The sequence below is a fragment of the Botrytis porri genome (assembly GCF_014898465.1).
Source record: "Botrytis porri strain MUCL 3234 chromosome Unknown BPOR_009, whole genome shotgun sequence".
Taxonomy (NCBI): Eukaryota; Fungi; Ascomycota; class Leotiomycetes; order Helotiales; family Sclerotiniaceae; genus Botrytis; species Botrytis porri.
In genome coordinates this window covers 252,085-265,529 of record NW_024066083.1, presented here as the reverse complement: position 1 = coordinate 265,529, position 13,445 = coordinate 252,085, and the positions used below count along the sequence as shown (strand labels likewise).

Below are 13,445 nucleotides of genomic sequence, written 5' to 3'. Positions count from 1 at the left end.
GTATTATTATAATGACTGGGATGGGGAATATCTTGGTCTGAAGTCGGGGGCATGTTATTCTCCCTTCAGAGCTTCAAAGATCATCAGACATATCAAGTTGGATTGTACGATGAACGAGAGAACATCCCTCATCTTGCCAAGTACACATGTACATATACATTGTCAAGGAGGTAAAAAGAAATGCATAGAAATCAGGATTGGGCGTTCAGAATTGAAATATTATTCTATGTACAAAAATACTACAACCAGCATACCACAATCACCTCATGATTTGATCATTGTGTCATTCTCATCTTTTTCCACTCCACCCAATTACTTTTCAAAAACCTGATATCATTGTGTCATTCATTAATCTTCTTCTTCGGCGGTTGCTACAGCTGCAGCTTGTGAATCTGTAGCAGTTTCACCTGAGATTCCAGTTTCTGTAGAAGGACGTGCCGCTGGTTCTACAGGGGGCTTATAAAATACTTGGTCATCTTCTTCAGCATCAAGTTGCATAAGGAAAGTTTCCCAAAGTTCAATAAGCTTGGAAATATTAGCATGGTGTCTGTGATCTCATAAATGTAATAACTCACCTCCTTTTGAGCTTCCACAGCACTCTCTAAAAATGTCTCCACAGCACTCTTAAAATCCTCAACCTTTTCACGTTCAAATCTATCAAGTTCAGACTTCATAAGACGTCCCATATCCTCAAACAATAATCTTGCTTGATGAACTTTACGTTCGGAATCGGCCACTTCTCCTTGCATTTGATTCAAACGATCTTGTTGTGATTTCCCTTGGCGTAATAATTTCTCTTGAGTAGTCTTACGCTTTTGTAGGTCACCCTCTGCTGCATGCCATGAGTGCCATGCTTTTTGACGTGAACCAAATGCTTGCTTGATACTTCCAATCAAACGAACATATTCATCAATTGTGATACCCAAAGTCAATACATCTTGTTGTGCTTGTCGATCATAAAGTTCCCTAATTCTGATTTGTAAATCTGCAAGACTTTCAAGAGGTCCGGATAATGATGTAGACAGCTCGACAGCTGAGAGTGCTCGAAGGGAACCAGAGAAATCACCTGCAGCTTCAGCAAGACCCTTACGTTGGATAACCACAACATCCATAGCTTTTAACAAAGCTTTAAGTTGGTTCTCCAAAGCATCCAGATAGATTCGTCGTTCATGAAACCACTACTCATGTCAGCAACTTCAAACTTCTAGAATAACCATGAACTTACATCATCATGCTCAACAAATTTTCCTCCTCCACCAACAGAAATACCAAGACCACTAAACATGCCTTTGCTTTCACCAAGTCCAGGTTCTTTTCGTTCCTTATGTTTGACATCAACATTAAAAGCTTCACTCTCTAAAAACAATTTCAAATCCCCATCATGTTGAAGTGTTGGATGAGCAGCTGTTTTATTGAGCATTCTTTCCAATGCAGCACGTCTAGATTCAACAAAATTTGTATCAAATCTTCCTACAGCCTGCTTCTCGGGAGGTGGAGGTACAACGACACCGGGGTTATTTGCATGTAAAGAATTGTAAAGCCATAAAAAGTCCCTATATCTTCGAGTGACAGTAAATTCCGGTTGACGATATGCTTTAGAGGATGTCTAATTTACGATTAGTATACACCAATATTTCCTTAAAATTGATATATCCTACCTTTGTTTCGACAGAGTACACAATATGAGAACTGGTCAAATCTCCAACTTTGTGTGGATCACCGACTGTAATATTGAAGGTAGGCTTGGCAGCTTGTTCGATGCTCACACTAGGTGTTGACTCTCTTCGAACGGAGCCTATGTGAGATGGTTGAACGGGAGGTGGCATGCGAGGTCCGATACTGGATTCAACATCCTCATTCAAATCCAGTGAATCCAACATACTTCGACTTATAGTAAAGCTTTGCGCTGAAGCTAATGGTTGTCGCAGATTATGTGTAACAGTTTGTTCTTTTTGAGGTGGCGCAGGAGGCTCGTCGGCTTTTGATGTTGGCGCATTATCACCCAAAGGTCCTAATGGCCCCAAAGAATCATCTAAAGCTTGAAGTCGAACTGGTTGTGCTCCAGCGCGTCGAGGGGTTCGTATCGTACGTCCTGCATGTGTTTTGCCTTGTGAAGCTGGCGGGGCAAGGGTTTGTGATGCAGATTCGGGGTTTTCTTTATAGTAAAGTTAAATTCGAATCCTACTTCAATACAATGATGACTGACCTCCTTCTGTAGCGGATTCTTCGGGTTTGGGTAAGCCTGGTGTCGATTGGGCTTGAGAAGGGACATCTGATATAGTTGTCAATACTGATGAGTCCCAGAATTGTAGTTTCAGTCGGCAGAAACATACCTCCCCATGGTGAGTCTCCCCCGTCTTCCAAATCCATGACGAGATATTAAGGGCACTTTTAAAGACGTTGAGTTGATACTTGTGTGAATTCAAGATGGATATCTAATCGGCGCGCGGCACAGACAAGACTCGGAATGTACCGTGGTAAGTTACAGGGATTAAAGCTATTCAAGAAAGCAACCAATATAATTGATGTACGATATTCCCAATCTTTCTTCGCCAAATCTTGAGTATTAGTGTTGGTATGACATGTATACGGTTGATCGAAGGTCTGACGATCCTAGGTAGGTATGAGAGTCTGCATCTTGCGATCAAGGTAAAGGGTAGGAATTTGGTATGCGGGTAATTATCGGACAATTAATTTTCTTTGAAGCAGCTCACCATATTAGAAGCATGAACATGAAAGCATCATTGCTGGTAAGTAAGATACCACAGCTTTAGAGATCCAAGTTTTGAATAGCAGAAGAATCAATTCCGATATAAATATATCAAAATGTCCTTCCTATATAATTCCAACGCCACATCTACCATTCTTACTTCTCAACCTCATCCCTCGATTGTGTCAATGGACGTGAATTATAATTGCCCTTATCTAAATCCTCGAGAAACTTTCTACTCTTTGCCCACAACTCTGCCTCCATATCTCTACCAACTCTTCCACTTCGACTATTCAAGAAACCAATATCGAGGTTTCCCATTCCTCTTTCCACAACAATATCATCTGCTGGCATACTTCCTGCCATATTTCCTGGAACTGCTGATCGTCTTTCCACAACTTCAGGCATTGATTTACCCTTATTCTTCGACTTCACTTTTTCTGCCGGTATAATGTCTGCTTCTTCCAATCCCAATATTTGTCTTCGTAATCGTACATCGACGGATTGTAATGTTTTTAGATAAGAGTTCGAGGCATCTTGGAAAGCTTGGCGTTTTTCTTGTGGTGATTGTGATTCTCCAGGTTCTTGTGCTGCAGTAAGAATTTTAAGGGTTTGCCCAGCAGTTTGAACAAGTTGTAAGATACTCTATGGATGATTAGATAGTGTCATAGGATGACTCAAAAGTTTTGGATTTTACCTTGTCTATTTCATTGAGTTGCTGGATGCGCTCAGCTTTTGTAAATGGTCGGAATGCTGAAGTTTGATTTTCTTCTGGTGAGGAAGACATGATAATTGAAAGTCGGAAGTCGAAATCCTAAAATGATTGTTTGATTCTGGTATGTACTTTGAGGAGGTATGAGTTTGTATTTCGAATTATGTACTTTGAGGATGATTATGTAGATTGATTGATCTCCAGAACTTTAACCTTAGAACCTTGGATGCTTTATCTGGGGTTACAGCCTTAATAATGCGGCTCTGCGGATCGGCTGCATTAGTGTCAAAACTTCACTCCAATTGTTCGATGAAGCTTGACCTTCAGTAACCTCCCACAATATACCAGGCAATCAGCCTTGAACGATGAAAATTCTTTTAATTATTCCTCTTTAATAATCACCCAAATTTCTCCATAAATCGTAATCAACTATACGTACCTACCTAAACATAAAGCTGAGAGTTTTGAGTGAATTTTTTCGTCGGTTTTCGGGGAGATGCTAAGTGATTGGTAGTCCTGGCGGCATCACAGTATTACCTAGGTGATAAATTATAAAAGGAAGAAATACTCACCGGTGCGGATAGCTTGGATAGGTAGGTAGCCGAGTAGAAGGTACATACCTACAGTACTAGGTAGCTCCAACCACACGCAGAAGGACTTTCACTCTCTCAATAAGCATGTCTACCTCAGGACAACCAAATGGACCTCCAAGTGCTGGAATAAACACACAACAAAATTCTCAAGGTCCTCCCCAATCAGGCTCACTCATGTCTCAACAAAATTTAAATCAGATCGTAAGTTCTCCCTTCTTTTCTCTACAATTTCAATGGAGTTTAGCAGCGTTGGCATCAATATCATCGATACCAGCAAGCTTCTGTCCCCAATGCCATCGATATCATCAATACCATCGGGTCTTTGTCTCAAAAATGTATCCAACCCCTTGCCAATAGAACAGCTATGCTCTTTCAGGAAACTGCTAGTGCAGAAGCAGGTGGCCACAGTACAGTTTGTCAATGTACAGAGTAAACAGCAACATCAAGAAATTGTCACGTGGTCAGGCTGAATGCTGTGAACCATCTCTTGAAACAAAACAATCTGCATGATTGTAGTTTGTTACTTCAAGAGATGAATTTATTGAAACTTCAATAAATTCTAGATGAGTCTCTGTACCATATGCATTGAAACTGTGCAGTGGTTTTCCAAACATGGTGTTTATGCCTTTGATGGTTGATCTTCCTATTGACAAGAATATTTGTTTGGGAGGAATCTGGGGAAAATTTTATATTCACAGTTGAGGTTCTCTCAATCCAATACAGTGCCTGTTGGTTTAACGCCCGATACCTGTTTCGACTTAGCGTTCTTCTTCCCCTGTTTCCCCTCCTCTCACGTCCATCTCGAAAGCAGCAAGCTTTTTGATAAAAATCTTATCAATTCACTTCTTCCACAAAACAAATCACGTACTACAATTTCTTCCAATACTTGCTCTTTTGGCAAAGATCATTCTACACAAACTTGTTACATAGCCCTGTCACAAAATTCTTGCAGTGATTTTTTTGTCATCATGTCTGGACCACCTGGGAAAATCCCACAACGTCCTTCCCTTTCACGTCCTTCCACTTCAAATTCGTTACCAACAGGTAATCCACGTCCTGGAACCATTCAGACCCACGGTGCAGTGCCTTCTGGCTCTTCAAATAATGGTATTCCAAGACCTGGTGCTCCTCGTCCCCCAATTCCACCATATTCTGGTCAACCTTCATCATACCTCCCATATTCTTCAATCCTCCGCGCCCTTATGGCTCTCCTTATTCTCGTCTTTCTTCTACGTCATCGCCTTATGCTCCTACTGCAGAAAATTCCCATTATTTTACGCCAGCGGCTGCTAATGATCATTGTCGAGCAAAGGTTATCGAATACCTCGTCAAGAAAGGTTACAATCGAACTGAGCAGATGCTCCGATCTGAATCTTCCAACCTTGATAGAGATGGAAAACCAATTCAAGAGCGTGCCGAGGACCTTGGTACAGCAAAATATGCAAAGGGTTTCCGATTATTGAGTAATTGGATTGACTCTAACTTGGATATTTACAAAGTAAGCAAGAATCCTTTCAACATTGATTGTCAACATTTCTAATACGTTTTGCAACAGTTTGAGTTGCGCAGACTCCTTTGGCCTACTTTTGTTTATTCATTCATTGAGCTCATCACAAATAATTATACAAGTGATGGAAAAGCTTTTTTGAATGAATTCAAAGATCAATTTCAACAAGTCCATGCCGATGAACTCACTACATTTGATACAATCAGTTTGCCACAACAAATCAACGATAATACAATTACTAAGCTTTATCTATCCTCAAAATATCGAATCCCTCTCAATACCCATGTTTACTTCAACCTCATCACTCACCTCGAATCGAACAGTAAACAAGGAGGATCTGTTATCATTTATTTGCTACAGACCTACTGCGAAATTCGTGAAACAAAGCGAGGACCCATTGACCAATATAGTTTCGAAGCTATCATCAATCAAGCACATGGTGTTGAACCGGAAGAGTCTGATCTTCAAGAAGGAATCCCTGGAGCTTTTACCGGAGTTACCAACAAAGATATCCAAGATAATAATGCCAAATTACTATTGGGTCCGATGGCAATGGAGGAAGAATTAGCTGCAGATGTTCGCGCAGATCTTGATGAGGAAGATAGTAAGAACCCACCTGAGCTCGGCAAACCATCCTTGGTCGAATTGTTTGATCAAAGTATCAAGCGTGAGGAAGGTGTTGAAGGACCTAACCGCAATGAAATCCCTTATCCTCCTTCTCGTGCTCGAGATGTAACCATGGAAGTTCAAAAGATCAAGGAGCATCGTGATAGATTCAAGATCGAAAGCCGTAATGGTGGGGTTGGTCCTGCAGTTTCTATTTGCATGTTTACTTTCCACAATACTCTTGATTCGTAAGTTATTTTACAAAAGTTTTCTGCCAGAATACTAACTTTGACTAGAATCAACTGTATCGAATTTTCCGATGACAATAATTTGGTTGCTGTTGGAACAGAAGAATCTTACATTCGTGTTTGGCATTTACATGGCGAACCATTGCCAAGTGAAACCAAACCAGGTCCAAATGATCCACCACCATCAAACTCTCGTCGTTTAATCGGTCATTCAGCACCTGTTTATGCAGTATCCTTCTCTCCTTCGATTCGAGGTGCAGATGATAATGATACAGCTACTGCTCCTAAATTACTTCTCTCATCTTCCTCGGATAGAACAGTTCGTCTTTGGTCTCTCGAAGCATGGGCCTGCCTTGTCGTATATAAAGGACATGAAGGTCCAGTATGGAATGTAAAGTGGGGACCATTCGGTCATTACTTTTTGACTTGCGGTCATGATCGATCTGTTCGTATTTGGGGACAAGATCATATTTCATACCTTCGAATGTTCATTGGTCATGATTCTAATGTCAATCAAATCGCTTGGCATCCAAATGGAGCATATGTTTTCTCGGCAAGTGATCAAGCTGATAAGACTGTTCGCATGTGGTCTTTCACAACTGGTGATTGCGTTCGTGTCTTCACTGGTCATACCGATACCATTAGTGCTCTTCAATGCGCTCCTAATGGAAAGATTCTAGCATCTGCAGATTGTGGTGGTAGTATTATTCTTTGGGATCTTGCAAAGGGAACACAAATCAAACGTTGCAGAGGTCATGGAAAGGGTGGGATTTGGTCTTTATCATTCAGTGTTGAATCTACAGTTTTGTGTTCGGGTGGAGCTGATGGTACTGTTCGTTTATGGGACATTGAAGTTCCTTCTGATCCATACAAGAACACCGATGGTGAAGTCATCGGTACCGGTGGACAAGCTGATGCAACTCGTGTTACGGGTGCCATTACTGGTGCTCAAGCTAATCCTACTACTGGCTCTTCCAAGAAGAAGGGTAAGGAAACAATGATTACTCCAGATCAAATTGTTGCATTCCCTACCAAGAGATCACCAGTTTACAAAGTCATGTTTACAAGAATGAATTTGGTTATGGCTGGAGGATGTTATTTACCTTGAGGATATTGGGTAGATGGTTATTCGTGGGAACTTAGATCATTTTGATTGCGAGATGCACGATTTACGATAAAAGTTCCTATCAAATTGTAATTGAGATTTCATTCGAGTTTCTTTATGAATGGAATGGGGTGGAGTGGAAGTGGATTGGTACAGAAAATGGCGTAAGATACCAGGATTTATGGTAATAGTCATTAGTTAAGTTTCTACATCGTTGAGCTTTCTTCGAAATTTATGCACATATTTTGATTTGTGATTTGCTGGTGATGGTATGATAGAAGACTCCGGAGTTTATAGTTGCAATTCATGGAATTGTTGCTAGTACTTTTTTCCAAGGTTTCAATTTATTTTCATCTTGAATTGAATTGTGCCATAGGTACATCATTGTCTCACACAATAGTTGACATGTACGTCGATTATTAAAGACGTAGGATTCTCTAAGTTTGGATGAAGCATCTTTAGCTACCAAGTCTAGTATCATTCCTGTCATGAAAAGAAGAGGGACCTCGTCCGCGTTAGTGAGCAGCTTGGCATACATAAACACTAGGTTATGAAAACATTAATTATGGTCAAATGGATTAAAAAAAACGATTTGATTGATAACTATTTTCCTCCTCCCCTCCCATCCCATCACATCGCCCACAGAAAGCAAGATTAGATCCCATGATTCCCATAAGTCGACTCCATGGGTGAAAGTCTAAGGCTTTAACATCCCACTTAATCCCTCGTTCTTTTTCTCAATCTTCCCCCCCAACCTTGCTCTTCTTCAGCCTTTCGCTTTTGCTGTTTCTTTTTCTGCTTTGGTGCTTGCGTTGGCGTCTGTGCCTGTGCCAATTCCTGCGCCTGCGCCTGCTCCTGTTCGTTTTGTGCTTCAAAATCTACTCTTGCTCCCTGACTCTCCCCCATCTCCGCATCAGCGCCCATCTCCACATCTCCCTGCATCTCCACATGGGCATCAGCAACCACATCAGCATCCACATTCCCCCTAATATCCTTATCCTTCTCCCTCTCCATCTCCCCAAACAAAACATCAATCTCCTCTACCCCAATGTTCGAAAAATCAAAGCCCCATTCTTCAGCTGTCAGAGGCGGGTCCATATACATTCCTTCCCAGGAAGTCTGGAAGGGGGTTGTGTTAGTTTCTGTAGATATGCTCACATCCATAAGCATATCTGTATTCATATCTATTCCCATTTCCACATCCCGATTCACATCCATTTGCAAATCCGGGGCCAGATGAGAACCATCTCCAGCGACTTGAGTTCTCAATCCCGAGGCCGGTTCTATTTCTACTTCTGGAACCGATAGCATCGGATCTCTCTGACATGGAGAAGCCAGAACAGCATTGGCATTGGGTAGCAACCCCATGATATTAGAAGGTGCATCTAGCATTGAATTCCCCAATCCCGACACTGATTCTGGTTCGGCTTCTAATACCGATGGCATCAGATCTAGATCTCCTAGATATGGAGAGGCCATGCCAGTAATCATCTCGGGTATCAACCCTATATCTGAGGTGGCATCTAGTGTTGGACTATACATTGGAATGTATTCTGGAATTTCGTCCGCATTCGCATCAGCGTCTAGATCTCCATCTCCAGCGATTGGATTTTCTAATCCCGAGGCTGGTTCGGGCTCGGCTTCTGAAAACAATGACAGAAGATCTAGATCTCCTAGATGTGGAGGGGACGGGGCAACGGTGAAATTGGGTATCGATCCTATGATGTCTGGAGTAGCGTCTGGTTTTGGACTATGGATCGAAGTGGATTGTGGAGTTGCGTTCGCATCCACGTCTATATCTTCTTCGAAATCTGCATCGACATCGACGTCGACATCAACATCGGTATTGGTATCAACATCAATCTCTTCATCTCCATCTCCATCATTATCATCATCATCAGAATCATCGTCTTCATCCGAATCAGAAATCTCGATAAAGATTCTTGCAGCTTTTTTCGCAGTCAGAATCTCATCGATATTGGTATCATCATCCATATCCTCATCCATATATCCATCCTCATCCTCATCTTCAATATCCACATCAGCATCAACATCATCAATATCATTATCATCATCCGAATCCGAATCCGAAATCTCGATAACAACTCTCGCAGCTGTCTTTGAATTCGCAGTTTTCGATCTTGTATCTACATTCAATTTCGAGTTACGAGTTGACTTTGCTTTTGGAGTTGCTTTCAAATTAGGTTTTGTGATCTCAGGACTAGATCTAGGTTGTGTAGTTCTCCTAACCGAGCTTGTGTTTAGCTTCTGCTTCGAAGCTGGAGTTGGAGTGGCATTTGATGTGGATATTGCGTCTTCCTTCAAACTTGTGGTCTTAGAGCTTCTCTTCTTGCTTGGCTTTTTGTGCCAGATTACCAGTGGTCTTGGATATACTGGCTTTGGAGTCTCCGGGATGGGTTGGGGCCTCGCATTTCCTCTAGCTGAGGTTGTATTTGTCTTTGACTTCTTCTCTGAAATTGGAGCTGGGGTTGGAGTTGGATTAGACATAGGCATAGGCTCCGCAACCTTCTTCGAACTCGCAGTTCCAGATCTTTTCTTTCTACTTGGCTTCTTATGCCAGATAACTAGTGGTCTTGGATACACTGGTTTCGTAATCTCTGGGCTGGGATTGGCTTGTGTGGTTCCTCTATCCGAGCTAGCGGGATTCGTCGTTGACTCCTCATTCTTCTTCGAACCTCGGATGTCGGAGCTTCTCTCTTCATTCAACTTCGAGGCCCGGGTTGTCTTTGCATTTGGAGTGGATGTTGGAATTTCCGGGTTGGGCTTGGGTTTCGCATTTCCTTGAGCTGGGGCTGTCATCTTCATCTTCTGCTCCGTCTTCAACTTCGTCTTCTGCTTCTGCTTTACTGTCTGCGCGGACTTCAAGGCTGCTTTTGTCTTTGGCATTGTGAAGGAGGTGTTTACTTTTACTCGTTGATGAACTTTCTGGTTGATGATTTGTGGTTTCTGGTTCGTAGTTTGTTGTTTCTGGTTTGTTGTTCGTGGTTCGTGAGTTGTGAAATGTGAAATGTGGTTCGTGGTTCTTGATCCGTGGGATTTATGTTCTATCCAGATGAATGTCGAGCAAATGAGATAACGAGAGTTGACCGATGGAATCTCAAGAGTTTATATATGTGTGGTGGTGAGGGAGATGTATGTCTATCATACGGTGATGGTATAGTACTGCTGTGTTTCGCACAGTGTTCATTCGTACGTCCACTTCGCCGTAAAGATCAAAATCACAATCACTGTGCATAACCATACTCATACTCATGCTGACGCTCATAGCTACCAGCATCCATACCCACCTCATAAATGACTGTATGAGAATGACATATATATACATCCCCTTTCCATTTCGCGACTCCCTCCATTACGGTATCCATACCCACCTCATCAACAATCGTATAACCATAGCGTATATATACATCCCCTTTCCATTTCGCATATCCCTCCATCACAGCCCGTACAATTCCACAAGATAGCCTCCTACTACAGCACAGCACCCAACCCCATGAGCCAGACCCTCCCAGTCCTCCCAGTCCCCCTATGAACTCGAAACTCCAAACCCATCAACCGTACCCTCGCAAGCAATGAAGTAAAGCAGCCGTATCCATATCCATGTCCGACGCCGTATTGGGAATTCGAACACCCGGAACCATATCTGTAACCCGGATATGAATACTCATACCCGTATTACTATCAGTAATCCGAAATCTTCACCTCCCTTCTACACACACCATCCTCGCTAAACCCCCACACTTCATCCATACGGCTATATACCGTATCCATACCCATACACAGCCTCTTTTCTCCTCCGCCTCTTCCTTACCTCTCCCCCTCAAATCAAACTTCACTTCACAATACTCCACAAATCCGAATTTACTGCGCTGATTCTTCTAACGTTGCACTGGTACAAGTCTGACGTACTGATACTGAAAGTAGTATGGTATAGCTTAGCGCAGACATACAGCTGAAAATGCATCAAGAAAGACATTTTGCGAGACGCAAACTCAAGACAGATTTTCGATCTCCAATATATACAGCTCAATCTTCACGTCAACACCAGAACAAAAATTACATGCCCGAGTCTCGGAGACATTCACTGACCTTGAGCAATTCATAAATCTCAAAACCATACGAGTTGATCAATCTCAATCTGAATCAATAAGACTATACTATCTACCATCAGAAGAAACATCTCACTCATCTCATTCACACAAACATATCTTCGGCGCTGAGTCCCGACAATTAGAACTTCCCACTCCACAACTGTATAGAATCGAATTATCCTTATACCTTTACCATCCACCAAATTGTCCCAAGATATCAACCACAATTTATGAATCAGAAACATCTCCACCAAAATTAGAAGCAATTTGAACCCACAGTATTCCTTCTCATATACTTCGACCTAGCCTATTGATCAGTTAGATCAGATTCTAGGGTAATATCCACCATAATTCCCATTTCCACTTCCGCTTCCTGTTGGGGTTCCAGATCCACTGCTTCCTCCACTTCCACCACTGGAAAGTCCAACACTGATGGTAGCACCTGGTGCACTCGAGCTAGCGGCACCATTGGCACTAGATCCACTTGGTACAGAGCCTGTAGGAGCTGGAGGTGAACCACTACCTTGGCAGACGGCTGTGAGAGAAGTTTGAAGACCTATCATGATATGTTAGTTCATCTTCTCGTTGACAAAATCATGGCAATAAATGGGTGGAGGGGAGGGGGGGGGGGAAGGTATGACTCACTGGTAACGACGGAAGTAGCAACAATTGTTGTAGTTCCTGTACTTTGACTAGTCTTCAAAACTGTAGTTGGAATAGTAATTGTCGAATAAATGACCTGCACATAATTTGTAGAAATAGTTTCAACAACTGGAACAGTGAAATACGAGATGCTAGTTGTTGTCTGGGGAACTGTAGAAGCAATAATAAGTGAATATGTCGACATATCCTTAGCCAGACAACCGCTCGATGCAGGGCCAGAACTAACAATTGGTCCACCAGGTTGAGTTATAGAAATTGTAGCACCAGGAACTGAAGCAGTGACTGCATCTGAAGTTCCAACACCAGCTGAAACACCACCGGTTGGAATAGGTACCGAAACAGATATGCCAGGTCCACTTTCGCTACTTCCACTGGCACCACCTTCATTATATCCAACACTTGATCCTGAGCCACCACCAACAGCTGGAAGAGTAGCAGATATAATAGGAATAGTAGCAGAAGCAGATGCACCACCACCAATCGAAATACCACCGCCACCGATAGGAATCGTGGCGGAAACAACTGGACCTGCTCCACCGATAGGAATTGTAGCCGAAACAACCGGGCCTCCTCCACCTGCCGGCAAAGTAGCCGAAACCTGGGGAACAGGTGTAGGATAATAATGACTCGTCGGCAAAACTGGCACACTTGGAGCAGGCAAAGCTGGGATACTTGCAACTGGAGCAGTCCCACCAGCACCACCAAGACCAAGACCACCGAGGAGACCACCGAGGAGACCACCTAGTCCAAGTGGATCACTACTATCAGTACTACCGCCAGTAGTACCACCAACAGCAGGAACTGATGGGACGGCTGGGACAGGAAGAGAAGGGACAGAGACGGAGGGAGGAGAGTAGTAGGGTGAGTGATTATCATTTGCTACGTCTGGGATGGGTGCAGGTGCGGGAGCAGCGTAGAGAGTGGGAAGGAGAGAAATTGTTAGAAGGAGTTTGTGGTGCATTGTTGCGGTTGGATATGTATGAGATGGCAGGTTGTAAGTAAGTAAGTAAGTGTGAGAGGTGAGGGGGTGACCACTTGAGAACGTAGATTGAAATGAGTTGTGTTGAACGGAATTGAATTGAAAGTGTGCACTGTGTAATGGATTGAAATTCAATGAAGTGTAAACAGCGAATGGATTGTGTTGCAAGGTATTGTCCTTTTAAGCAAGGCTTGTAGCAAAAGAAGTAAA

General features: G+C 42.7%; 5 protein-coding genes across 5 annotated transcripts; 1 reads left to right on the top strand and 4 right to left on the bottom strand.

The window, feature by feature from the left end:
- Positions 1 to 196: 196 nt before the first annotated feature.
- EAF01_006920 (uncharacterized protein) lies at positions 197 to 2,600 on the bottom strand. Its single transcript, XM_038915174.1, has 6 exons — positions 2,334 to 2,600; positions 2,207 to 2,272; positions 1,659 to 2,155; positions 1,226 to 1,606; positions 576 to 1,178; positions 197 to 525 (listed from the first exon to the last, which is right to left on the bottom strand). The coding sequence occupies exons 1-6, from the start codon at positions 2,368 to 2,370 to the stop codon at positions 349 to 351; spliced, it is 1,761 nt and encodes a 586-aa protein (XP_038768812.1). The 5' UTR covers positions 2,371 to 2,600; the 3' UTR covers positions 197 to 348.
- A 266-nt stretch (positions 2,601 to 2,866) lies between these two features.
- Positions 2,867 to 3,497, bottom strand: EAF01_006919 (uncharacterized protein; the record flags this gene model as incomplete). Its single annotated transcript, XM_038915173.1, has 2 exons — positions 2,867 to 3,355; positions 3,408 to 3,497. The coding sequence occupies 2 exons, from the start codon at positions 3,495 to 3,497 to the stop codon at positions 2,867 to 2,869; spliced, it is 579 nt and encodes a 192-aa protein (XP_038768811.1).
- A 1,486-nt stretch (positions 3,498 to 4,983) lies between these two features.
- On the top strand, positions 4,984 to 7,484 carry EAF01_006918 (uncharacterized protein; the record flags this gene model as incomplete). Its single annotated transcript, XM_038915172.1, has 4 exons — positions 4,984 to 5,248; positions 5,299 to 5,513; positions 5,571 to 6,376; positions 6,425 to 7,484. The coding sequence occupies 4 exons, from the start codon at positions 4,984 to 4,986 to the stop codon at positions 7,482 to 7,484; spliced, it is 2,346 nt and encodes a 781-aa protein (XP_038768810.1).
- A 714-nt stretch (positions 7,485 to 8,198) lies between these two features.
- EAF01_006917 (uncharacterized protein) lies at positions 8,199 to 10,388 on the bottom strand (the record flags this gene model as incomplete). The annotated part of the gene is made up of 1 exon (XM_038915171.1): positions 8,199 to 10,388. The coding sequence occupies one exon, from the start codon at positions 10,386 to 10,388 to the stop codon at positions 8,199 to 8,201; it is 2,190 nt and encodes a 729-aa protein (XP_038768809.1).
- Positions 10,389 to 11,916: 1,528 nt separating this feature from the next.
- EAF01_006916 (uncharacterized protein) lies at positions 11,917 to 13,217 on the bottom strand (the record flags this gene model as incomplete). Its single annotated transcript, XM_038915170.1, has 2 exons — positions 11,917 to 12,149; positions 12,239 to 13,217. The coding sequence occupies 2 exons, from the start codon at positions 13,215 to 13,217 to the stop codon at positions 11,917 to 11,919; spliced, it is 1,212 nt and encodes a 403-aa protein (XP_038768808.1).
- Between the last annotated feature and the right edge of the window lie 228 nt (positions 13,218 to 13,445).